The sequence below is a fragment of the Protobothrops mucrosquamatus genome, unplaced genomic scaffold, assembly GCF_001527695.2.
Source record: "Protobothrops mucrosquamatus isolate PMUCROS unplaced genomic scaffold, P.Mucros_1.0 scaffold45, whole genome shotgun sequence".
Classification (NCBI taxonomy): domain Eukaryota; kingdom Metazoa; phylum Chordata; class Lepidosauria; order Squamata; family Viperidae; genus Protobothrops; species Protobothrops mucrosquamatus.
Genome location: NW_015386427.1, coordinates 3,052,436 through 3,078,946, shown reverse-complemented (window position 1 = coordinate 3,078,946; position 26,511 = coordinate 3,052,436). Strand labels below are relative to the sequence as shown.

The 26,511-nt window shown below is 36.7% G+C and overlaps 2 protein-coding genes across 3 annotated transcripts; one reads left to right on the top strand and one right to left on the bottom strand.

Annotated features, from left to right (window-relative positions):
* Positions 1 to 7,111: 7,111 nt before the first annotated feature.
* LOC107283677 (guanine nucleotide-binding protein G(I)/G(S)/G(O) subunit gamma-11) lies at positions 7,112 to 12,517 on the bottom strand. Of its 2 annotated transcripts, none has more exons than XM_015811610.2 (3): positions 12,421 to 12,517; positions 11,821 to 11,918; positions 7,112 to 7,421 (listed from the first exon to the last, which is right to left on the bottom strand). In XM_015811610.2, the coding sequence occupies exons 2-3, from the start codon at positions 11,914 to 11,916 to the stop codon at positions 7,296 to 7,298; spliced, it is 222 nt and encodes a 73-aa protein (XP_015667096.1). In that variant the 5' UTR covers positions 11,917 to 11,918; positions 12,421 to 12,517; the 3' UTR covers positions 7,112 to 7,295. The 2 variants fall into 2 exon arrangements, with proteins under 2 accessions (XP_015667096.1, XP_015667097.1); XM_015811611.2 differs by lacking the exon at positions 12,421 to 12,517 and adding an exon at positions 12,038 to 12,126.
* A 4,967-nt stretch (positions 12,518 to 17,484) lies between these two features.
* Positions 17,485 to 25,692, top strand: TFPI2 (tissue factor pathway inhibitor 2). The gene is made up of 5 exons (XM_015811609.1): positions 17,485 to 17,617; positions 18,570 to 18,749; positions 19,961 to 20,140; positions 22,708 to 22,881; positions 24,300 to 25,692. The coding sequence occupies exons 1-5, from the start codon at positions 17,536 to 17,538 to the stop codon at positions 24,320 to 24,322; spliced, it is 639 nt and encodes a 212-aa protein (XP_015667095.1). The 5' UTR covers positions 17,485 to 17,535; the 3' UTR covers positions 24,323 to 25,692.
* Positions 25,693 to 26,511: the final 819 nt, after the last annotated feature.

Sequence of the window (26,511 nt, the reverse complement as noted above, 5' to 3'; positions counted from 1 at the left end):
AATAATAATAATAATAATAATAATAATAATAATAATAATAATAATAATAGAGTTGGAAGGGACCTTGGAGGTAATTAGTCCAACCCCTTGCTCAGGCAGGAAACCATATACCATTTCGGACAATTGGCTGTCCAGTCTCTTCTTAAAAATTTCCACTGTTGGAGCATTCACCGCTTCTGGAGGCAGGTTGTTCCACTGGTTAATTGTTCTAATTGTCAGGAAGTTTCTCCTTAGTTCTAGGTTGCTTCTCTCCTTGATTAGTTTCCATCCATTGCTTCTTGTCCTGCCTTCAGGCGCCTTGGAAAATAGCTTGACTCCCTCTTCTTTGTGGCAGCCCCTGAGATATTGGAACATTGCTATCATGTCCCCCCCGTTGTCCTTCTCTTCGTTAAACTAGATATACCCAATTCCAGCAACCGTTCCTTATATGTTTTGGCCTCCAGTCCCCTAATCATCTTTGTTGCTCTTCTCTGTACTCTTTCTAGAGTCTCAACATCTTTTTTACATCGTGGTGACCAAAACTGGATGCAGTATTCCAAGTGTGGCCTTACCAAGGCATTGTAAAGTGGTATTAACACTTCACATGATCTTGATTCTATCCCTCTGTTAATGCAGCCTAGATTCACAGGCTAGATTATAATTCACATGTCTTGATAGTCTCCATTCTTAGAACTTTAGGGGAAATCTGCTTTATTATACTATCTGCCAACTTTTGATTCTATTAGAAAGAAATTTTTAAAAGTGAGTAAATTAAACATTGCAGTTAATTACATGTACAATGAATTAATAAAAGGGTTAATTAATACTAACCCAGTCTGATGTCTTCCAGTTATGCTACAATATCTACAAATTCTAGATATTGTAGCATAACTGGAAGGCATCAGGCTGGGTTAGTACTGATTAACCCTTTTATTAATACATTGTACATGTAATTAATTGTACTTAATGTAATTAACTGCCTTCCAGTTATGCTACAATATCTACAAATCCTAGCCAGGGTGGATATTATGGGGGTAATAGGCTGCTTCATCTCAATAGCATAAGTTGATTTTACAGCTATAATTTTAATTTAGAAGCCAAAATATTATATATAGATTAGATTATTTAATGCATACTAGAGAGTGTTGCACATGGGTAAGGTACGCAACACTATCTTGCCAAAATTGAATCCAGTGAGAACATTTTGAAAAAAGAATATTACAGTTTCTTTTAATCGGAGGTTAAAGGGATGTGACCTCCATATTTTAGAACTATAGTCCTAGCTTTCTATCTATTCTTCCTTCTTTGTATTTCTAAACGCAGCCAAAATCACTCTATTCTACCTAACCTTTTAACCCTAGACCATGCACTTAAAATATTTTTAAGGCAGACTTCCAGTCTTGTGCCATAGCTCATGGCTGCGGGACAGCAGAGCTCCGCTCCCCACGGCCATTTTCACTCTGCCAGGGGGACCCTAAATGAGTTTGGAGTTGCCCCAAAGAGGTGACTGAGAAGGAGGAGTACCCATTGATCACAAAATGACGGCGTTCGTTCTGTTTGATCTGGGGGAAGTCCTCCAACCCGACAGGAGAAAGGCTAGCTGTACATCAGTGTCTAGCTCAAGCTACTTGCAGCCGAAGCCCAAGAACACGAACCAGAACATCGGTGAACAGCGTGCTTGGAACTGGTGAGAGTATTGATCTTCTCTCTTCTACCTTTTAACTGAATCTTTGAGAAAGACCCCCAAAGCAAGAAAACCTTCAAAAGTGATGGGAGGGGACTACACCCCTACTCCCTCATAGACTGAAGTGGAGAATAAATACTAAGGGGGAAAGAAATATATGGAAATTAAATTTAAAATACTACAGTTTGGATAAATCTATAAACTAAAAAACAAAACAAAACTGTTAAGACTATACCCTAAAGAGTTTTGATGATTATTATAATAACTTTTCTGTCTGAAAAAAATGGAAAATAAACAACTACTGACACCTAGTGGAGAATCAGAGCACAGAACATTAACAATAAACGACTCAGAAATTGGCAAGACGCCTAGAAACAAAGAATAATTTGTTCCCTTAAACTTTAATAACCTTCAAGAAGATAGCTGGTAATAAAGAAAGAGTTGGGCCAGCCATAAGATTAAAAAGTGTCTGAAAGAAAAATACTTGGACTGTTGTCTAAATTTAAAATTGTTTACAGAAAAAGAAAAACTTCAGCTCTTGGCTAATCTTTTCAAGGAGAATTTATAGGAAGGACTTAAGGTGGCTAAACATACTGAATTGCAACTTTGACTGATTGATAATTGCCCCCTGAATAAAAAAAACACCTGGTACAAAATACTGCCTTCACTGAGGCCTTGATAATTGGAAATATATTGGACTACAAAAGCTATATAAGAGCTATATGAGATTGGGTTGTGTGACTTTGAGATTGATAGGTTACATAACTAATTATGGAGACTAAAATATTGATGAAAGACTATTTGAAGGGGGGGAGACAACATGGATATCGTACACTTATCAAAAAATGACAAGAAACCACACTCAATATTTACCACTGAAAGATTTAATCTGGAACATCAAAGACCTCCAGAAGCAATATTTCAAAGCAAGACAAATACTTTCCAGGAGGAAATGTATGTAATGTTACCACAGATACAAATGACAATAGATTTAAACCACGAGGAAATCAGAAATAATTTTGGTGACATAAGGACAACACCCAGAAAATGACGACGAAAGAATAAACAAATCAGATAATAGAACACAAACTAGAAGAACATGACCAAATCAACAAAGCTATAAACAATTTAATACAAATAGAAAAAAATCTACAAGACTTTGACATAACAACAAAAATGGAATGGACTATAGAATTCCCAAGTGAATCAACAGAGTTTGGGAGACAGAAAGTATATATTTTACCTATACTATCTTCTTTACTCCTCATAAAACTTACAAAAACACAGGAACTGCGAGGTAAGTGGAATATATCAACTTGGAAAGCTACTTGGCAAAAGAGAAAGGCAAGAGACAGATTCAAGAGATTCGACTCACCCTACCAGATGGAGTATTACATCAGCAAACACTTGTTTGAATATGGCTAAAAGAATAGAGAACTTTGAAAATAAAGGGGCTCTACAACAAGAGGGATAAGAGATTTAAATAGTATAGTATGTTTTACAATATATGAAATGTAAAAATATTGGGATGATGTAATTTTATAAATATAAGTGAAATATAAGCTGATCAGAAAGGATGTTATATGCAGATACTATAAGATAGATAAGAAATACAGTATTTTTATAACGTATGAAATATGAAAATATTGGGATGGTGTATGTACTTAAATAGAAAATTTTGGATATTTAGATGACTAACATTGAGACAATCATGATTGATAAGAATAAATTGAATATAAAGGAAAAATTAAGCTTAAACAAAAACTACGAAAATAGGATAGATGGTGAACTAATGAGATGATGTCTATAAGAATAATATAAACTGATGATAAGTTATCATTATCTGTACAAACATGAAAAAACGTTTATATTTATTTATACATAGAAAATATTAAGAATTATATCTGTTTAAGGTTGAAGAAGGAGAATACAATTGGGAGAAGGGAAGACCAAAGAAATATATTATTAATTAATATACTAATTATGGAATTATCAAAATCAATCATTATTGACTGTTAATTATACTGTCTTTTTTTTCAAATATATAAACCAAGACAACATGCTGTACACCAGGCACTGGAGATTGTTTTGTAAAAAACAAATAAAATATTTAAAAAAAATATTTTAAGGCAAGGTGATCACCCAGATACTGTATAAAACTGAGACTGGGACTAGAATGTTATTGTCCAATTGGAAGTATTCCAAAACAGGAATGTTTTAGATTCTCCCCAGGTATACTTGCCTATTTAAGAACAGAATTAAGGCCAGTCTCCATCATGGTCAGAATATATCATTTATTGTTGGGGCACTATGAGAAGCTTGAAAAAACTCAAGAATCCCATTTTTCAAAGTCTGTTTTCTCAATTGCTAAGTTGGGAACCAATGGAAGAACTTTATCACCCATCTTACAAATGTACCTTTGAGAAAACATGTTTCTTGGAACAGAGAAAATATTAGAGATTGGCTTTTTAAAAGTAATATCAATAAAGATGCCACTGTAGTATAAACATTCAAATTTTCAACTTGGTCTCACCATTATAAAATATATAAAAGCCTCTCCCAGTACCTAGTTAACACTACCAGTGCTTCGCTGCAATAAGCTTTAATGTCCTTTCACTTGCAAATTGTGTTCTCCACATATTTTGAAGGGAGATTTCATAAGCTCCCTGTCAAATAAGGTCTCTTTCCATGGAATGGAACAACTCGCCACAGTCAACTCCTATGGGGTCCCAAAGATGCTTTTCAAAAGGCAACTGAACTTTCTAGTTTTTTCCTTGAAAATGTTTCGCTTCTCATCCAAGAAACTTCTTCAGTTGAATGGTGGGGAATGGAAGGATTTATATTCTTCAAGTCATTACTTTTGTTCTGCTGTCATTTAACAGAATAACAAAGTTGGAGGAGGCCTTAGAGGTCTTCTAGATTAGAACATAAAACATAGAATAACAGAGATGGAAGGGACCTCGGAAGTCTTCAAGTCCAACCTCTTGCTTGAACAAGAGACCCTATAACCATTTCAGACAAATGGTTGTCCAGTCTCTTTTTGAAAGCTTCCAGTGATGGAGCAACTACAACTTCTGAAGGCAAGCTATTCCATTGGTTGACTGCTCTCACAGTTAGGAAATTTCTCCTTAGTTCTAGTCTAATCCCCAGCTCAAGCAGGAGACCCTATACCATTTCAGACAAATGGCTCTCCAATCTCGTCTTTAAAATCTCTAGTTAAAAAGCACCTACAACTTCTGAGGCAAGCTGTTCCACAGATTAATTGTTCTCACTCTTAGGAAATTTCTCCTTAGTTCTATGTTAGAACTTTCTTTGATAAGATTCCATCTTGCTTAAGGGTAGAGCATCTTCTCCTGCCTTCAGGTGCTGTGAAGAATAGGTTGACCACCTCTTCTTTGTGACAGCCCCTTCGATGTTAGAAGACCGCTATCATGTCACCCCTAGTCCTTCTATTCATTCAACTAGACATACCCAATTCCTGCAACCATTTAGCCTCCAGTCCTCTAATCATCTTTGTTGCTCTTCTCTGCACTTTTTCTCGGGTCTCAATATTTTTTTGTATCATGGTGACGAAAAGTGGATGTAGTTGTAGTATTCCAAGTATGGTCTCATCAGTGCAATATGAAGTGGCACTAGCATCTCACATGATCTTGATACTATCCTTCTGTTGATTGGCATTTTTGGCAGCTGCAGCACACTCTTGGCTCATATTTAAATGGTTGTCCACTAGGATTCCTACATCCCTCTCACAGTTACTGCTATTGAGTAAAATACCATCTATTCTATATGGTATTTGTGCATTTGGTTCTTGCATACCTGTAAAAGATTACTTTTTTCACCACTAAATTGCATTTTGCTGGATAGGACCCCGTGTTCAAGTCTGTCAAAATTCTTTTGGATCTTGAGCTATCTTCTAAAGTGTTGACTATTGAACCCAAATTGATATCCTCTTCCAGTCTGGTGAGTTTTCCTTCCATCTCTTCATCTAAATCAGGGGTGTCAAACTGCCAGCCCGTGGGCCCGATGTGTCATGAGCAAACCACGCCCATCCCATTGCCAGCAATGGGGAAAAAGTTCCGATGCGTCACGTGACATCGCAAGTTTGACGTGTCTGATCTAAATCATGTATGAAGATGTTGAAGAGTACTCATTTTAAGACAGAACGTTGGGGTACCCCATTGCATGTTTTTCTCCATGTAGATGTAGCTCCATTGAGGACTACATGTTGAGTGCGGTTGGTCAGCCAGTTAAGAATCCATCTAGTGATGATGCTGTCTAACCCACATTTTTCTATCTTACCAAGTAGCATGTTGTGGTCTACTTCAAGGGTCTTCAAACTTGGTCCTTTTATGACTTGTGGACTTCAACTCCCAGAATTCCTCGGCCAGGCACAATGTGAAGTCCACAAGTCAAAAAAGGGCCAAGTTTGAAGACCCCTGGTCTACTTTGTCAAATGCCCTACTTTTAAAATTTGAAAGAAATAAAGCCTTGGCTTTATTTTGCTGTATCTGTTTATATCTAATACTCATTGTATTACTTTATTTCATAATTTTATTGTTTTACTGTTATTTTATTGTTTTACTGTTATTTTATTGTACAGCAAACTATATTTTATGATCTGTGGTTACAACAATAAATTTGATAAATTGATTCTTACTGGTATTCATCTTGAAGGAGATCCTTAGAATTCATACATTGTTTTGTATAGTTTTATATTTTTTATCCTATAATAATCCTGCCTGGACTTCTGATGAGGAACAGATGTAAAAATGTAGTATAAATAAGTAAGTTAATTTTACCTGTGCTTGTTTAGATTTAGACAATACTACTTCTAGATACTTCTCAATTTACAATCACAATTGGGACCAGAATTTCTGTTGCTGAGCAAGTTGATTGTTAAGTTAGGCTTAACAACTATTAAGTCAATCACTGCAGTTGTTAAATGAATCATGTGGTCGCTAAGAGAATCTGACTTCCCTCACTGACTCTGCTTGTGAGAAGTCAGCTAGGAAAGTCACAAATGGTGATCATATGATTCTGGGGCATTACCACTATTGTAAATATATGCTATTGTAATTTTGATCAGGTGACCATGAGGATGCTGCAAAGATTATAAGAATGGACCAGATTGGTTGTAAATCACTTTTTAGTGCTTTTGTAATAGTTGCTAAACAATGGTTGTAAGTTGAGGACCACTTATAATGTTTTAGGAACAGGGGAATCTGTTCTCCAGGTATTCTCCAGGTGTTGCTGAATTAGATTATGCAGGACCAATTGTGGAGGCTAATGAGTGTTGGAGATTAACAATTTTGCCATGAGGACACTTAAATCCTATATTCTGAAGGGGGACATGTCATATTGTTTCATTAAGATTTTTTTTTACCAAAGATATACTATGGTTAATAATAATTTCAACCAGCGAATGCAAAAAATTAAGAATACAAAACAGCCTCTTGAAAGAAATTTAATAATATGGTAAGCCAAAACTTGTTTCAGGAAATAACAATACAATCATTTGTTTTCTTATTTTTTTTTAAAAAACTTTTAATTTGTACAATAAGATTCCTGAGATTTAAATTAAACTAGCTATACTATGGTTATTTTTCTCAGTTTCAAAATTATCAGCATTCTTCTATGCAATTACACATCCTCCTTTCTCTTTAAAAGGGTTCCTGTCTTCAGGAATGCCTTTCACTAGAGGGTCTTCTCCTGATCTTTCTTCAATATAATTTTTAATTTCTTCAGAACACTTAGACACCTTAAGGGGAAAAAAAGAGAAAAGAAAAAAAACATATTTAAATCTCCTTTTGTAAAGGTAGGAAAGATTCCTTTGATATGCAGAATTTATGAAATTGAGAGAGAGAAGAACTGTTGCCTTGTTATGTATCATAACAAGCATAACTTGGTGTTTATGAAATACCTTGCATAATGTTTATAATGAATGGTTGCATAATAAAATAAACAGCATTCTTTTTCCCATTTGCTGGATAAAACTCTCTTGCTGTTCTGTAAGGATGGAAGTAAGCAGTATTTTTCCATACAAGGACAGCCTAAAGCTATATAAACTTTGTCACCGATTACCTTTGTAGGAATTCAGGTGCCTGGCAATAACTGGTGGCACTGATAAAGTCAATAGAACCAGGATATAAATCAGCAGTGGGGATACATTTCATGCTGATAGGTTTGGTGTGTGTTTTTTTTTTGCCAACTCAGAGATGTATAGTATATGTAGATATGGTAGGGTAGTCTAAGATATTAAAAGTCCAAGACATTTTGATATTTGAAAAACAAGACTTGGAAACTGAAATATTGTGAATTTGCAAACAAGGATGATACAAAAATTGGATAATACTCTCTGTAGAGGCAGTCCTAGTTAAAATTCTAATTATGGGGTTTGGGCATGTTGTCAATATATACTGTACATAATATGGAAGATTCTAATACAAGAAGTGCCATACAGAATTGAGGTCACTGAAACACCATATTTGCATTAAATATATAAATTAAATATAAATTAAATGGAAGAATAGAAATTCCTGGCATAATATAATCATTACTATATGAACTGTAGCTATTCTAAAATTTTATTTATAATGACTTCACTTAAGACTGACAAAGATATCTATATACTGTATGAAGGTGCCCTAAACCAACTTTGTTCAATTCAGATCCACCAATGGAAATGCTTGGATAATCTTTTATTTGAAAAACAAATTGAGAAGAATCCGTCAATGAGTCTGCTTGAGAAAGCATCTGAGAAAAAAACCATTTGTTCAAAAATCAGGGAAAATAGTTATTTTATCAGGACTAGCAGAATTATATTTCTTTTATAAAGGGTAACATAAATACAGTTCAGGGTTTACCAAAAGTTTAAAGGACATGTTTTAAAATTGTTTATTGTAGAAAGTATTTGTATATAGTTCTATTTCTTCTTTTAAAATCCTTAATTAACAAAAAAAGGCAAGTATTCTCTGCTTTCTTATTTAAGTGCCAAGTTTCCTGCCCATCAGATTTTTGTTGTTGTTGTAAGATATTTTGATTAAAAACATTTAGGAAAAGTCTTTTTGTTTATCACAGCTAAATAAGGTAGGTACCCAATTCTGGGCACCAATAGATTATGCAAGCATTCTAAAAATATAAAGTTACAGCTTAGCACTTTTGTTAGAAGGATGTTCAGCTGTTTAGGAAAAAAAGAAAAATGTAATTTGCCAGTCAGTGCAATATTTTGGGGTCTATATAGATTGTTCCTTTTAGCCCTCTGACTTAGCATGTTCTGTGTTTGAATTTATATAAAATACATTGCATATTTGAGTTGTGTCATTGTTAGGGTCTAATCCTGGCCACCATATTCAGAGTTGAATCCAACCTTTGAGAGTCTTAAGTAGAGTTTCCCAGCTGACCTATTGAATAGGTTGGATGATATCAGAGATAGAATCTTGGAAGTGCTTTATTCCAAAGTCAATTAAAGCTCCTCTCAATGGAAAAGTCTTCATAATTAGAGGAGATCTATGCCCCAAAACATTTTTAGACAATGCTTAAAGACATACTCTACTCTGTTTAAATAAATAATAAATCTCAGTTCATATAGGAATTTATGGGATAATGTTCCAAGATCAAACTGCTGGTTTGATGGCTTTTAAAATGCTTATTGTTATATGTTTATATATTCTTTGTAGATGTTTAAATTTCACTGTTAATGTTTTTAAAGATTTGGATATGTGTGTGTGTGTGTGTGTGTGTGTATGTATGTATGTAAACCAAATAAGAAAGAAAAAAACGAACACCAGGATATAATAAACCAGACTGTTTAATATAAACAAGCCTGTGGTTAAAAAAAGTCACTAAGCTTTCGTCAGACCAAACTGCCGATGTCATCAGAGTTGGAGTAAAAGGAGATCAGGAAGGCAGCTCATATAACCTCCTGCCTCTGCGCCCGGCTCCTTGAGCGTGTCATCGGCCCGTTGATTGTATTAATCTGTACCGCACAGAGTTGTTCCGCATCAGGCAAACTGTCCTTGGCTCCGCTAGTTATTTTACGATCCTCAAGTGCTCTTTTAGAGCGTGTGCAAGCACTTGGAGGGCGGCTGTCAACCCGTCCCTGCGCCCAGTCTCCCTCCATCCCAGGGCCATTATCCTCCCCCACCCCCAAGGCCGTTGTCGTCTCACCCATAATTCCTCCACCCCAGTACTGCAAAAAGCAGCTGTTCTGGCATTCCTGCTCTCCGTCTTCCCCCTCCCTCCCCCTCCTTCCAGATCGCCTCTGCGCGTCCGTCCCCGGCTTGTTTATATTAAACAGTCTGGTTTATTATAACCTGGTGTTGTTGATTTTTTTCTTATTTGGTTAACATAATGCCCAGGATTTGCATTTTTAGTATTTTAAAAGACTATATGTGTGTGTGTGTGTGTGTGTGTGTGTGTGTGTGTGTGTATAGAGAGAGAACTAATGAATACATATACATCAAATCAAAATAATATTTAAAATGAATGCATAATACACTGTTAAAATAAATGTGTTTCTTTTAATTGGAGAAATAGAATCTGTACTATCTCAATATAAAACAGATTTTTTTACTTGAAATTATGGCTAGCTCTATAAATATCAGCAATTGGGTATCATTCAAAAACAGCACAAATATTAAACACAGTGTTAATATATATATATATATATATTAATACATTCTGGTACTTACATTGCCACTGAAATAATTTTAAAAATTTGTCATTTCTGCTAATGCACTGGCAATGCTATACTTATCTACTTTATTACATGTTCAGGAAATACATGGTTGTCCAGTTTTCTGGAAACAATTTTCCTAGTCAGGTAAATGCCTCATTTTTATGTCATGGAAATTATCTATCATAGCAATCACATTTTTTTTCCTTTTGACCATTCATTTCTTTCATGCTGTTCTATAACTTGGCCCTTTAAGTCTTATATTTAAGCTATAAAACATCCCAAAATTAACTCACTGCTTGTACAACCCATAATTAGCCTTTTCACGCTTCTTTCCTTTCCTGATAATTATATATTTTCTTTAAGCTGTGTATGTGTCATCCATTTTGCCATGAATATTTAACAGACATTCTCCACAGTCAGTCATTCCCAGGCTGTGGTTGGGATTACAGGTAGGAAGGAGAAGATAGTGAGAACCAGTAGAAAGAGCCCAAGGCATTTTGGTCCCTTCCCAAAAAGTTCCATTCTGGATTGTAAAATATAATAAATTAACTATAGACTAGTTATGGGTAAACAAAACAGACCTATAAATAATGAAAATGCTATCACCAGCAGAATCCTAGGCATTTTATGCCCAAAGTAAGAAAATGCTAAAAGTCCCATTCTTGGTTATTAAATATAGTAATATATTAAATTGGTTCACCAGCTTTGCTTCTCATAGGCATGGCAAAAGACAGAAAGACAGAAAGACAGAAAGAAAGAAAGAAAGAACTCACAAAAGGATAATCTCAGTGAAGGCTGATTGTACTCATTGGGTACAACCTGCTATAATGCTACAGTAAGAAATGAATAGAAATAGAGGAATAAGTGAGAGAGGAAAGAATCAGGAAAGTAAAGATGAGCAATCCGCCTAACAAGTCATGTCTTGTTAGAAGATCCATTTATCATTAACTAACAGATAATTTATCAGGTAATTTAAAAAAGCATTATCAGAATGACATCAATAAAAATAAGAGGACAAAAAGCAACTTGTACATCAAATGTATCCCTGATATGAAAAAAAATAAACAAGAATGCTTCTAATGCTTCTAAAAGCTAAATAAACCTGCGACTGTACATTTTCAGAACTTTTTAGTGACATCAGGCTGATCTTTTTAACAATGGAATACAATATAAACTATGTCTACTCACTTTACTTCAGAGAGATTGTGGGGTGTGGAGGGGAGAGGTAAGCATTGTATTAGTCTAGTAAATCTTTCTTTATTCTACAGCTTTGTCAAAAGAAAATGTGCAATAAACCTACCAGTAGAAAATATTTGCCTCCTTAAGTGAAGCAACTCAGCTCCAATGCATTTATAACCCACATGGAATACATTGCAAAACAGATATTTTTTCCAACACACACACAGCCACTGAAAACACTGAAATCCTGTTCTTAAAAGTCAGAAGTCAAGAGAGAAAACCATTAGGGTGAACTACTTACAGGCTGCCTTTCCAATTTGACTTCTTTTCGGAGTTGTTCTACTTCCATTTTCAATTTATCCTTCTCACTTAGATCATCTATGTTGATTGCTGGCATTGCTGGGTAGGAGAAAAAAGAAATTGTGAGTTTAGTAGTATATCTGTCTCTGTGTGTATGTGTGTGTGTAAAAAAGTAAAATAAGATTAAGAGAGTACAGCTGATGAAGGAAAATCCTTACTTTTTGTATGAATTCCTCCTTATTTCTCTAAAGTAGCTATTTCTTTTTCTGCCAGCTCTCTCAAGCTCCTAGTAACCATTTGAAGGATTTTAATTCATCAGCAGTATTTTTCCAAATCTGATTACGCCACAAAAATTGCCCCCTCCCCTTCTAGTTTTTATTGCTTCAAACCAAAATGAGGCCTTCCACATTCATGGAAAGCCAGCCAATCTTCCTTCATGTGTCTTCATGCCATGCCTAAATTTGCTAAAATAGCTCTAACAGAAAACACAGACACAAAAAGAATCAGTTCTGGCTACATGGAATTTTGAACTGCTCAGAAATAGGAGAGTTATCATAGAAAAAAAAATCCCCTTGAAAAATTTAATCTGGGATTGGCATACCTGTTTACACTATACAAAGACCTTTGAGTGTAAAATGTCTTCTGTCCATGAAGGGAGCATGGAATGAGTTGTGAGGAGTGGCTGAGTAAAGAGGAGAAAGCTATTAGAGGCAGGATGTGTGCTTCTCCTTTTGTTACAATGGAAATACCAACTATGGTGAGAGTTCCACAGGAAACAGGTTTGCTAAGGAAACATCTGGCTGTTTCCCTGTGCCAAGCTGGAGGACCTAAACAATGGTGGTGTTTGGAAAACTAACATGGGAAAATAGGGAAAGGCAAGCACACAGAAAAGCTTGTCCCTCTAGGCACATGTCCTATATTACTCATTTAGATGGAAGTTCATCTAAGTGAGTGCCCTATGGAATGCCTTTGGACTTACTTCCAAGGAGGCATATATGGGAAGGTTCATGTTTCCCACGCTTCACTTCGATCAAGTTATTATAAAGATGCCCTTTTTTTGTATTTACAATACTCCAAATGGTGATTCCAAATTTGTATTTTTGTTGTTGTTTGCATAAATTGTTTGCAGGCTTTGTGTCCCCTTTCTCACTCTTTATTTTAACTACCCCTGGAACTTGCACTGAATAACCGCAGGACCTCATATTATGAAAAAAAAAAAATACAAAAAACTCCATAGCAAAATAGCTATAACTTGGAATAAGACAGTTTCTAATGATTCTAAAATCATTGGACTGTGTAGCGTTTTCCTTATGGCCAATATTTGTTTTAATATTCCAGGGGTATCCAGACAATATTGCCTACAATTTACAACATGCAAATGAACTATAATTTGCTGGATTAACCCAAAGTTGGGTTAAATGTGCACATCACTTATAGATAGACCACTGAACAACATTTTAATGTGTTGTATAAATACCATTGGAGGGTATGATTTCATAAACCTGTGAAACCACAGCCTATCCTTCCCCACATTAAGATGAGAGCTAGAATGCCATTACTAAATAAAAAAAGATAATCTCACCATGACTTTGTCTACAGGAAACAACCTATTTCATTTAATTTTCACCTTCACACTGAATTATAGCCAAACTGCATAGATTAGAATTATAGAAGACAATGTAAGTAAAAAAGGCAGACTAGTTGTCAACTGGGCTATCATATAAATACAGCCAAAGAGAAAACAGGTAGGAATTATTTTCCTGCCTTCTCCCAAGCAAGGAGATAATGCTTTGGAAAGCCAGAGAAGCTTCTGGAAGTGTCTCGTTAGAGGGTTTCCATGCCTGATAGGGAAGATTTAAGGGCTATATTCAACCCTCACAGAGGCAGGCTGCAATATGACTATAGGTTTCTTATTCATAATGGTTGACTATGGAGTTCTCATAACTGTAGCTTTGATGAGATAAATCAGACACTTTGAAAACCAGCACAAAGTATCAAATGAAACATATAATAAAATATTAATGTATTAAAGTGTATTTATTGGTCCTTTAATTAGATGCTTAGAGTTTATCTGTTTGTTTGTATCCAGCCTTTATTATTTTTTCAAATAGCTCAAAGCGGCGAACATATTAAACACATATTCCTTCTATTTTCCCCACAACAACAACCCTGTGTACTGAGAGAGAATAACTGTGCTAAAGTCACCAAGTTAAGGCAGTGTTTCAGCAGCCTGCCCTTATCAATTTATCACAAGGCCTGACTAATGTAGTTCCCTGTTTCTTTACACCTCCTGAACTAGTAAAGAAAATATAAATTTTATTAGTTTTGCTGTCCCTTGAAAAAGGAAACTAGCCGTACTCTTGTCAAATTCACCTGGCTAAAGAAAAATAAAAAGTTGTGGCTTCAGAATGGATTTTTTTTAAACACAGCTTTTCAATATTCCTTGGTTATTTGGGAGGAAGATTTTTGTGGGCACAGGAGTCATGCCTATACAGTGCACAGTAGCAAGCTGGAGTAGAGGTGTTTGCCTGCAATTAAATGAAGATACTGTGCACATTGGATAATGATGGGTAAGCCAATACAATTCAGAAAACACTTCTTTGTTGTGATACCTATCCTTATGGAATGAGATGCATATACATCCCATTCTTGTGATGTTCTAGAAGTCTTAAAAAACAGCTGGTCTCCCAGGCTTCAGGTAGTATGCTTATGGAGCCCTGCCTGTGGTGGTTTGTTTTTATTTTTAGGTACTGGATACTTTATTTTTTTTTCTTTTCTACTTTTAACTGTAAACCACCCAGGGTTATTCTAGAGTAGGGTAGCCTCTACATCACCACCACCACCACCACCACCACCACATCATTATCATCATAACTACTAAGACAATGACTACTACTATTACTTAGCATCAGCTTTTGTAATGGTTCAGGCATCAGGCTAGAAACCAGGAGATTGTGAGTTCTAGTCCAACCTTAGGCATGAAGCCAGCTGAGTGATCTTGGACCAGTTCCTCTCTTCCTAGGAAGCAAGCAATGGTAAACCATTCTGACAACCTTGCCCAAAAAAAGCTGTGTGGACTTGTTCAGGCAGTCACCAGAAGTTTTTTAAAAAGTTAAAAATTAACACACACACACACACACTATTTAGCACTGGAACTTATAAAACCAGATCCTGTGCAGAATAATTCATACTACATTCTAACTCAAGGTTAATCAACTCCATGAGGGACTGGATTAAAAAGAAACGTTCTTTGAGAACTACATCCATGCATATTTTTTTTGCAGTGTTATAAAACTGGCAGCTTACCAATGCCTTCTTTGAAGATTCTTTTTAAGTTGCCAATCTAGCCAACATCCTACACTTCGCAGATAATCCCCCAAGTACTAATTATCAAAATTATACTGGATCTTGTGCAGTATAAATCCTGGTAGACAATCCATGGAATTGCTTCTGGATGAAATTCTATAGGACTCTCCGCTGAGTTGAAGTTGTATCCACTTAATCCTGAACTGGCAAATAACTAGCATGAATTTTGCTTCTCTCACTTTAGATGCATTCCTACCTTTCTGAAGACACTGGCAAACCACTTGAACTCCTTGAGAGGTAATAGGGTGAAAAGCCTAACAGATTTTATACACTTTGAGGGTGCTGTAAATAGTGTCCAAGCTAGAGGAAAATACTATTTCAACAGATTTTTTCCAAACACAAGACAAGACTTTTTCATTAATGGGCTAGAGATAAGCTAGAGACAATTTCATAGCAGAAAAAATATGTTGCTAGGGCATGTCTTTGCCACTGAAAATGCAAGTGAAAAAGTCTCTTAAAGGGTTCAGAATATTTCCTGCCCTATAGAATGAGATCCATCCAAAGTTCCATAAAGCTCCATCCTAATAATTTCCAGAAGTTTTTAAATGAGAGATCATCAAGGATCCCGCAGTCTTTAAATAAGTTGCTTTATTACCACAGGTTTTTGCCACATTTGTGGCAATGTTTAACGTTGGCAAAAGTCTTTTTAATTAGGCTGATTTTTTTTCCAGCAGTGTAAAAACTGAAGGGAAAAAACCCAGAATATTGCAGTATGTTCAAAATTTATTATGATATCTAAGGACTTTAGTTTGGTACTACACTCAGTGAACAAAAACCATTTCATCCAAAGCGAAGAATTGTTATACCTAACTACTGGTAGTATACAAATAAAAAACATATAGGTGTAACACGATTTTAAAAGGCCATGAAATACAATGTCTCAAGAAAGTACAGGTAGTCCTTGATTTATGACCACAATTGAGCCCAAAATTTATGTTGCTCAGTGGGACTTTTGTTATATGAGTTTTGCCCCATTTTATGACCTTTCATGCCACAGTTTTTAAGTGAATCACTACAGTTGTTAAATTAGTTATATGGTTGTTAAGTGAATCTGTGTTCCCCATTGACTTTGCTTGTTAGAAGGTCATAAAAGGTGATCACATGACCCCGGGACACTGCAACATCATAAATGTTGAGTAAGTTGGCAACTGTCTGAATTTTGATCATGCAATCATGGGGATGCTACAATGGTTGTAAATGTGAAAAATGGTCATAAGTCACTTTTTCAGTAATGTTGTAACTTTGAACGGTCACTAAATGAACTGTTGTAAGTCAAGGACTGCGTGTAGTAATATTTCTGTTCCAAAGGCTGAAGTTCAATGGTTGATCACTTCCTAAATTTCTAGAACTAGCCTGTAAAAGAAGATTTAACATAACTTTCTGTGAATTGGAGTTTTCCAATATATTGAACTATAATTCCCATAACCCAAATCATCATGGTTATGCTTATTCTGACTAAAGTACACTACAGACACTGCAGTACAGAGCAAAAGTTTGAAACATCAGGTTGGAAAACATCTTTCATAGCAACCGACCCCAATTTTAGTTTTCCATTAGCTTCATGGAAAGGTATTTGGGGAGGGGGTATTTTATAAAAAGATCCAGTGTCTTTTAAGCTGAACCTGATGCCTGATGATTTCATATTATTGCTCATGTTGTTTCTTGGCAACTGGATGGCATTGTTTTATCATTGCCCTCTTACGATATTTTTTTCAACTACCCAATATTGGACCTCCAATATTGGACCCTCACCAATTATTCTCTTCCAGGTCAAGGCTGTTTAGCTTCTGGACCTAGGCAAAGCCATTCTGGTGTTGTGTTATGTTGAAGTAGAAGCATAGGTTAGTAGGCTCATGATGAAGCGACAAATATTCAGCCATGTATAAAGCCACTTTTTGGACCAATCTCAAGTGATACTAATTCTTTCAATCTACCACTACTTCCCCCATTTTTCTCTGGTATTCCGATTTTATGCTATATTCATTTCATTCATAACTCTTCTTATGGGGCCTCTCATTCTCCATCTCACTGGCTTCCTAATTAAGTCCGGCTCATCCTTCTCTTTCCAAACATTACTCCTCTGAGGAGGAGAACTACTTCGGGAACGTCAAGAAGGCGATTACTGGCGGGTTATCCTCTCCATTCCCGTTTCCACTACCCCACCCCCCCGCCCGAGAGAGATTTGCCTCGCTCTCAGATCACAGCATGAATCATCCGGCCCTGGAAAGTCGCCCAGCAGGAGGAGGCGGAGGGGGAAAAGGGTTCGGAATCAATAAAAAGGCGCGCGAGAGTTCTGAAGAGAACCAGCGTTATTTGGGGCTCGCTTGCGGGTTGCTTTCGGCTCCAAGTCATGACTACCCATTACGTCTTCTTCGTGTGCTCGCTGTTCCTACTCCTAGAGAGGGCGTGTGCCCAGGAGTCCCCACTGTCAGGTAATCGGTGCGGGGAGCCGCCTTCGCTCTCTTGAAAGGAGGTGGAAAAGGGGTCGCTGCGCTCAAGCTGGGTTTCACTCTTCCCCGGGAATCTGAACTGACTTCTCGCTAGATAAGTGTCCCTTCGCCAAGCCGCTGCAAGTGCTGCCCTCTTGCTGTCCACGGTGGTTCTTAGCTTGTGGGGATGCCGGTTGCGGACTGAGGTTTGCCGTGGTCGAATACCCCCGCTCCAATGAATTTCCCTAAAATTAGGCTTCAAGAAGGAACCGGCGTGGCCCTAATAGGCGAGTGGTGGTTTAAAATGGGCGGGGGGCGGACCTGTCAGATCATGGTATTCCTGTTTTAGGATACTTTATTCAGATACTCAGACTACCCAGGCTATTCAGGCCCTATAGAGCTATAGTATAAGGAACTCCTCAGTTTTTCCTCTATTTTTTCCTCTCTTCGTTGAATCGGTGTTCTTCTGAACTATTAATTAATTCTTTCTTGATTGTTGGTGGCAAGACTCTATGTATATACATAAGGATTAGTCCTCATCCTGGTGCATCACATATAGAAAGAGTAGTAAAATATCAAATTCCCAGAGAAGGAATGATAATTCAACTGATTCAGTTCACCAAAGGTCCATGCTCAGATGAATAGACTGAAATTAAATATTTGGTGAATGAATGAACAGGACATATTTTCTTCCAGAAATGATTTGAAATCAGGTGCAAAGGCTGAATAGAAAAGTCTAGATGAAATGCTTTCTTTCTCTTTTTTATGATTGAGAATAAGATTTTTTTAAAAAAAATATATTATTTGAAACCTAGTTATTATGCTGCTAATTAAGTGGTTGTAATATCTGGATTTTAAAACACTTTTTAAAAATTTCTTAATAATGTTTTATTCCCTATACTTAAGATTTGTACCAAAGTTGCTTGTCTCATTTATTTCTCTCTTTTTCTGGCAGGGAGTACAAGTATCTGTTTGCAGCCACCACTTAAAGGACCCTGTCGGGCCATACATTACAGGTGGCACTACGATAGATATTCGCAAACCTGCAAGCAGTTTACATATGGGGGCTGCGAAGGGAATGACAACAATTTCTTAGATTTTACAGAGTGTTCAGAAACATGCAAGCGGATCAAAAGTATGTTATTGTTAAAAATTTCAGTTCGCAAAGCAAGTGTGGATTTAATTAGATAAATTATTATTGACAAGTTTATTTTGCTTACTTTTATAATTCCCATTGTTTAATTTATTAATTTGGTTAATAAATAAGTCCAAGTCTGAAACCTTATATGCATTATCCTAGAATTAAGTTACCTTGAAATGCAGCAGATTTCTTTGAGGAAGACATGGTTAGTAATTAACAGTTAAATGTGTTTTGTAAAGCTTACATGCATATCGTAAGATACTTATACTACTTTATTCAAACTTATTGAGTTGTTTAGTTTCCTTTTTGCTATATAATTTATTATTCAAGCCATTGTATGATTTCCTCGAATCTCTATTAATTATATGATCTAGGCTAGTCTGCCATATGCATTGATCCAGTTTTCCCTACTTCACTTCCCTTCAGTTTTCATAGACTGCAGTATCTATTGTCTATGGTTGATGAGTCCAACAGAATCAAAGTCTCCTGAGTTGTAAGTCAACCAATAAGAGAAAAGAAATATATTTCTCTTCTGGATTTATGTTAGATGGCAGGGCCCAACATTTTCATTCAGCCTTAATGACAGAAGCATGCATATTATGCCCAAAAGCTGAAAATATTGTTTACCTTCCTCTTGTACCATCATTGCCATGTGTGCTTCTGTTCTAGTATAAACTGTGAGAAGAGAAAACAATGATGGTCAATGGTATGAATCACAGACCTTGTGAAGAAAGACTGAAGAAACATGTATAGCTTAGAGAAGAGGAGCAAAATGGAGATATGAGCATATTCCCTTAAGTATCTGAGATTGGCACCTGAGAAAAGATATAAATCTCTCCAGTGCCAACTGAGCAGGACAAAATGAAATGATACAGTTAGGAGCAACTTACTGATAAGAGTGTTCAGTAATCAAGTCAGTTATTCAGAAAACTGAGTGGGTTGTTCTTCAATGGAGATCTGGACAACTATCTGTTGGGGATGAACATGGACATCCAGCATGTTATTTTATTTCTAAAAAATAATAATGCTGAAATTGTTCCAATTGATAGGAAGGAAGGGTTGAGGAAGTGACAAATTGACTAGTGACTAATTGCACACTGATGTATTTCCTAGATTACTAGTTACTGTAAGTTCTATAACAGACATGAAAGCTCGCAACAATCGTTTAATGTTCAATGTCTGCCTTGGCTTTGTTTTTATTTTAGAAGTGCCAAAAATATGCAGGCTCGAAGCTGACCCAGGAATATGCCGCGGTTACATTGCGAGATATTTCTTCAACCTCAGAACAATGAAATGTGAAAAGTTTTATTATGGAGGTTGTTTTGGAAACGAAAACAGATTTGACAGCCCAGACACCTGCATGGACTTCTGTTTGCCAAGAAGAAGTAATTAACATTTTATTACTAAGCAAACAACACTCTAGGAAGTGTAAGAAGAGCCAGAAAGCTGAATTTCTTCCCCTAACTTTACCTTTGTGTGTGGTCACACCAGAACTGGCTTGCTCTGACCATTCTAAAGGTTTCTATAGTAAATAAGATAATAAAGGTATATTGTTTCCTTCATCTCTGTTAACATTTTGAATGATAATGTAATATATCTCTAAAAGCCTTTTTCCTAAATTTAGCCCTTTCTTCTTACCTCAAATAAATCCTGTTTTGTATCTTTTGAGAATGAGATAAGCAAAAATATTTCTTCTTCAACTAGAGTTAGAGATGCTTTAATTATGTTTTAACCCAACACTTACAAAGTTTGGATGGGAAGATCTGAAACATTAGTTGTCCACCCCCTGGCAAATAGAAATGGCTTTCATTAAGAGGGAAGGAATGTTTCCATCCCTGCTTCCGCTATATATCAGCTATTGCTGTCAAAGTCACCTTGTAAACAAGTCTGTCCCATTCATCCATTGTTTTTTGAAAATATTGTGCTTTATTTTTGTCTCCAGAAATTTTGAAGCAATAATCTATTTTCTTGAAGTTAAAGGCTATTGATGATTTCTATCTCTAAGAATTTAATCAATTTCTACCTGCTTCTAGTCTTATCCTGAGTTGGTTTTGACCCATATTATAAGTACTAAATGAACTGAAAACTTAGGTTCTGAAAGGTCAATTTAGCCTATCATTTTAGCTGATCCTAGAAATCCCCTTCCCTCAAATCCAGATGTAACAGGTTTTTTTTAAAAGTTATGTCTGAAATACTGATTTATAAGATAAACTTACTGTTTTTCATAAAAGTTAAGGAAAGAATAGGCAAAAAGTATTTCATAAATGTATGAAGGCAAAAAAAGCATGTTTTCAGAATATTAAAGAACAATTACTCACTGGAACGACTTGCCTCCAGAAGTTGTGGGTGTTCCAAAACGGGAGGTTTTTAAGAACAAATTGGACAACCATTTATCTCAAGGATTTTCTGCTTCTGACTAGAAGACTTTCAAGGTCCCTTTCAACTCTGCTATTCTTTAAGCAGCCATATTCTTTGCAGGGCTAATGGTTGCTTCAAAAGTTTCTGAGTATGAATTTGAATTATCTTTATGAGTGTGTGCATAGATACTCAGACTTGTATTCAGTTTGGTTTCCTAGCAGTACCAAAAGAAGCGTATTTGTGTACATGTGCATCCAAACAAATACAAGTTATAAAATATCTAGCAAAGATGATGACTTCTTTAACAATTCTGGGAGGCATGTTTTAGTTCCACTAATGTACTTTATAAATCATCTCTTTGGAATGCTTGCACAGCTAAATTTTTACCACTACAAGTATGTTTCTCCCTCACATTTTCAAATATTTCAAGCAAATGAACTGTATTAAATTTACTTTTTTATTATTTGGAGATAATCTGAAATGTCTTTCCATATAAACCATCTGGAAAGAATAGGAATTTCAACTATTTCTTCCTTCCAAGAAAGATCATGGAATTCTGTTGTTGGAAAAAGTGTCCTAACTACCGGTAGCTTCTTTTATTTCAGAATGAAGGTGAAAGAATAGAACAGAATAGAGTAGAATAGAGTAGAGTGAATAGAATAGAATAGAATAGAATAGAATAGAATAGAATAGAATAGAATAGAATAGAACAGAGTAGAGTGTATAGAATAGAACAGAACAGAACAGAACAGAACAGAAAAAGAACAGAGTAACAAAGTTGGAAGGGACCTTGGAGATCTTCTAGTCCAGTGGTTCTCAACCTGTGGGTCGGGACCCCATTTGGGGTCAATCGACCATTTCACGGGGGTCGCCAAGCAAGGCTGTCCGCCATTTTTTTGTCCACCATTTTTTTTGTCCGCCATTTTTTCCCCCTTTTCCGGCGGGTGCCTTACCTCCCTTGGGCTGGGCCAGCTGGTGGTCGGCCTGCTCCGTCTCTGCCGCTTGCCAGCTACGCCTCGGCCGGCGCAGGGGGCGGAACCACGCATGTGTGGCGCTCCCGGGCAGGGAAAGTCTCGACTTATGACCAGTTGGGTAGTCCTCGACTTACGACCGGTTTAGTCCTCGGCTTACGACCGGTTTAGTCCTCGACTTACGACCGGTTGGGGTCGCGGCATTAAAAAGGTTGAGAACCACTGTTCTAGTCCAATCCTGCTCAGGTTCAGAAAGTTGTGTATGTGTGGAGTTTCTTGAATGACATAATAAGGGAGGATGACTGGAATTGCCTATTTTGCTTTACATCATGTACCTACCTTTTAGCAGTTGCAAAGTTCCAACTGAAATTCCTCTCTCAGCTGGAGCCTGGCGCTTCCACTGAGCCCTGACAGCCCTGCAGCTCCAGCCATCTCTCGCTCAGGCTTGTGCAGTGCTGCCACCGGTTCAGTTCATTCCCCTCCCCCGCTACCACTTTTCTAGGATGGTCGCGTACCACCTGCCAGGTGCCAATGTACAACAGGTGGTACCCGTACCACTGGTTGAAAAGCCCTGATCTAAAGCATGTCATAGACTAATGATTTTTTTCTTTTTTCTTTTAAAGCTGCTCCTTCATTTTGTTACAGTCCAAAAGAAGAAGGATCATGCTCAGCTTCAGTCGCTCGCTTTTATTACAATACTAGGACAAAAACATGTGAGAGGTTCACCTACACTGGCTGTGGTGGGAACAATAACAACTTTACCACAGAAAGATCCTGTCTCAAGATCTGCAGGAGAAGTAGGCTCCTTTCCTTTTGCTTTGGGGGGAGGGCCAGGTGATGGCCAAATCTGGCCCTAGGTAGCAACCAAATTGGAAGATCATTTAAAAACAATTTATCACAATACTTTAATAAAGTGGAATCTCCCAATGACGGGGGGGGGGGGGCGAACCTGGAAAAATAGCCTACATTCATTTTTATAGTTCGCACAACGGAGAACTTCAGAGTAAGAGTTGATTGATTTAGAAATAATAATCTGTCCATTTATATCATAGGAATTAAACCACCCAATAATATGTGAACATAATTGTAAAAAAAAACATTGTATTTGGAATAAAAGTAAGAAATGTTTGTAAGAGAAAAATGTCAGCGCTTTCCAGTCCTGGGCCTGAAATATTTGCTTCATACATGGAGGCATAAGAACAGCTGAAAACAAAACTTTTATCTGCAAGCTATTAAATGCTTTTCTGCCATGTCTGGTTTCTAAAAGTGAGGCTTTTCTTGAAAGTTAAGGCTTATGGCAAATTATTAGCAGTACTTTTGGAAAAGCAAATTTAAAATACAAGAAAACCCAGTGCATGTTAGCTACCCAGTGCAACAATACTGCAAAAAAATAATAATAATATCCAGTATTATAAAGTCCATATTGTATGACCCTCACAGGGGAGTGTTAGAAAGCAGAACTGTTAGTTTTTCTGTGAATATTCATGATTTTGCTCCCTATTAGTAAATCTGGATAATTCTTGATATCTTAAATCATACATAGCCATTTATTATTCTATTATTCCTACACTGGAAATGATTCTATTATAACACAAGTAATGAATATGCCTTGCCTATAGGCAGGCAAGATGAATCTGATTCACTAGTATCTTACTTCTCCCCATATAGGATGTTGGGACTGTTAAGAAAATTGAGGGGTATTAAAGGAAAGCACAGTCAGCCAGGAGTAAGGTGTAAAAAATTGTAGGGCAGCTGAAATATCTGATGTTATAAAGAACTACCAAGAAACTAATAGAGTAGTTTAAATGGGAGAATGTCAAATTAGAATTTCTGCTAAAATTCACTAATATTACATTTTGATGGTATAAGAGTTGAAATAATTTTGAGGAGGAAGAAAGATGTGATTCAAATGCTTTTAAACACTGATGCTTGTAGTGAATGGTGAGTGTGCAAATTGGGAACCCTATGATCCCTGTTTGTTCTGGATTTTGCTTGTCTAAGCCAGCTCTTGGCTTGCCAGGCAGAATAGGAGTAAGTATTAATAGTGATCTTTCTTTTATACTGGTAACGTCCCCCAGATTGGTAAGTCATCCCAAATTGCTTATGATCCGCAGAGAAGTTGTGCCCAACATTTTATTATCTAAATTAATTTATTATCTAAATTATTATCAAATTATCTCTGAAAATGACTCAGTCTGTATTTTATTCTTAATAGGAACAAGGAAACAAATTTTGTGAGACCAAAGAAATGGATGAATACAAAAATCTCTCCAGAAAAATGAATGCTGCACAGTTTTCTAAATCTGAAAATTTGAACTATTTGAATTTACTGGAAGCTATAATTTATTATCTTATTATATACAGAAAATATTATGATCATTTCTCAAATATAGGAAATTACTATTGTGTAATTCATTATAATACCTCTGAAGGCACAGTATATAATTATAGCCTCTTCTTCCCTTTTTTGTAATCCTTCCTCAGTTGTTGACTAAGTATCTGGGCTCTAATAGCCTGGAATAATTGCTGTTCTGATGGAGTGAGTAAAGGGAGGGAAACACATCTCATTTCTCAGTCTTGAAGGCAGCTGTGCTATCATGAGGCCTGAGGAGCTGACCTAACTGCTAATCAGGTCTGGTGTGGTGAAATATCAAGACAGTGGTCCGACTGGTCCAGTCTGATATAAAGGTGTTGGGCACTAGAGGCCTGGGATGGCATCCATTACCTCAGATGTTTGGCAACATGCTAGCAGTCAAACCTAAATACTGGAGAGAAGGAAAAGGGGAGAAAGAAAGGGGGGGAAAGTCTGTTCATGGAGTGAACGGAGTGGCTGAAGCGAAAGATTGTAAAGAGATGTAGTGCGCAGAGCAGTTGTTGGTTCCTAATCGAAAAAGGAAGAAGAAAAGTCCATGGGTGGCTTCTCTGGAAAAAAAGAAGTGAAGGCCCAAAGGGATGAGACCTTCCCCCAAGAGCTCAGATTTGAAGGAAGGCCTCAGCTGTTGGTGGCAAAGCCTTGGTTCATCTCGCAACAGATAAGCATGGGTGTTCAGGTGAGCAGTTCCAGAAGAAAGTCAAGCCACACTGAACACAGTAAATTCCAGTTAATTCATTTCTTTTACTCTTTCTTTTGCCAAATCCAGAAATGAGGGAAGAAGACTGAAGGAAAGGTGAAGGAGAGCTAGAAAGGGCTAGTCTCTGGGAGGGAGACCTAGGAGGAAACCTGGCACTGGGTGAATACCAGTACTATGTTGTATATTCTATTTATGGAGATTCTTAATCTCCCAGATCATGGTGGTTCCAAAGCTACTTTTCCAGAAGGTATCTGGACTTTCTTGGTTTTTTCCTTGAAAATGTTTTGCTTCTCATCCAAGAAGCTTCTTCAGTTCTGACTGAACGGTAGGGAATGGAAGGACTTATATTCTTTGCAGTCATCTGTTTGTCAGCACTCTGAGGGTTGGTCATTTAGCTTTCTGGGAATTATTAGGCCACTTGGGGGGTTATCTGTATCGTCTGAGTCACCAGAATGAGAGTGCAAACAGGTATGAATTTTCTTGGGACTGTTGTATATTCCGTTGTTATAAATACCTGCTGTGAATAAATTCATTGTATATGGTAAAAAAAAATGCCTCCACTGTTTTGTTTCTTTGTATTAATACAAAACAATACATCTCCAATTCAAAGAACAACCTCACCACAGTGTGGCAATGACTGTCCTTTCTTCAAGGTTGGAACTGGTAGAATTAGTAGAACATATCTCGTAGAGTAGTATGCACCAAATTCCCATTGTTCAAATCATGGTGCCTAGTTGAACCTTGCAGGCAAGTTTTTTTATGTGGCCGACTATGTCCTACAGATAGAATGATTCCAAACCCACATGGCCTAAACCCTGTTGTCATTTAGGAAAGAGTGGATTATTTAGCAAGTCCTAGAACAGGATGATTTGTGATTGTGCTGATACCTGAATTTGATAATCTAATTGTTCTTGGGGTTTCTTCTACAACAACAGTAATTAATAGTATTTTTTCTTGTTAATTATTTTTATATTTGTTTATTTTTTTACTATGTTGTACAACCCCTAGAATTGTCTAAGCAACTAAAGTGGCTCATAAATTGAACATATAAAACATTTTTAAAAATTAAATAGCATTTAAACTAGATAAAGATAAAAGAGAGGGGTTAAAGGCTGAGGAGGGGAAGCATTTAGTGTGTTTTAAGAAAGCCAGTGAGGTATAATCATTCAGGTGTTGGAAAAATCTGGGGAGACCCAAGTTTACCTCATCCAATCATATGTCTCAATAAGTAAATTGGGTCACTGGATGAAGAATCAGGGCTTTTTTTCTCATAGAACTTCCAGAACGGAGTTCCGGCACCTTTTTTGGATGGAACCTTGTAGAGTAGGCAAGGTGGGTTGTATGACGTGTGTGAGT

Bases quoted from the DNA above. Each gene is read 5' to 3' on its own strand.
- TFPI2 (XM_015811609.1), top strand. From the start codon at position 17,536: ATGACTACCCATTACGTCTTCTTCGTGTGCTCGCTGTTCCTACTCCTA. The intron at 20,141-22,707 runs GTAATTAACATT...TTTCTTTTAAAG, and splicing joins CTTCTGTTTGCCAAGAAGAA to CTGCTCCTTCATTTTGTTAC. The intron at 22,882-24,299 runs GTAGGCTCCTTT...TATTCTTAATAG, and splicing joins TCTCAAGATCTGCAGGAGAA to GAACAAGGAAACAAATTTTG.
- LOC107283677 (XM_015811610.2), bottom strand. From the start codon at position 11,916: ATGCCAGCAATCAACATAGATGATCTAAGTGAGAAGGATAAATTGAAA. The intron at 7,422-11,820 runs GTAAGTAGTTCA...TTTCCCCTTAAG, and splicing joins TCAAATTGGAAAGGCAGCCT to GTGTCTAAGTGTTCTGAAGA.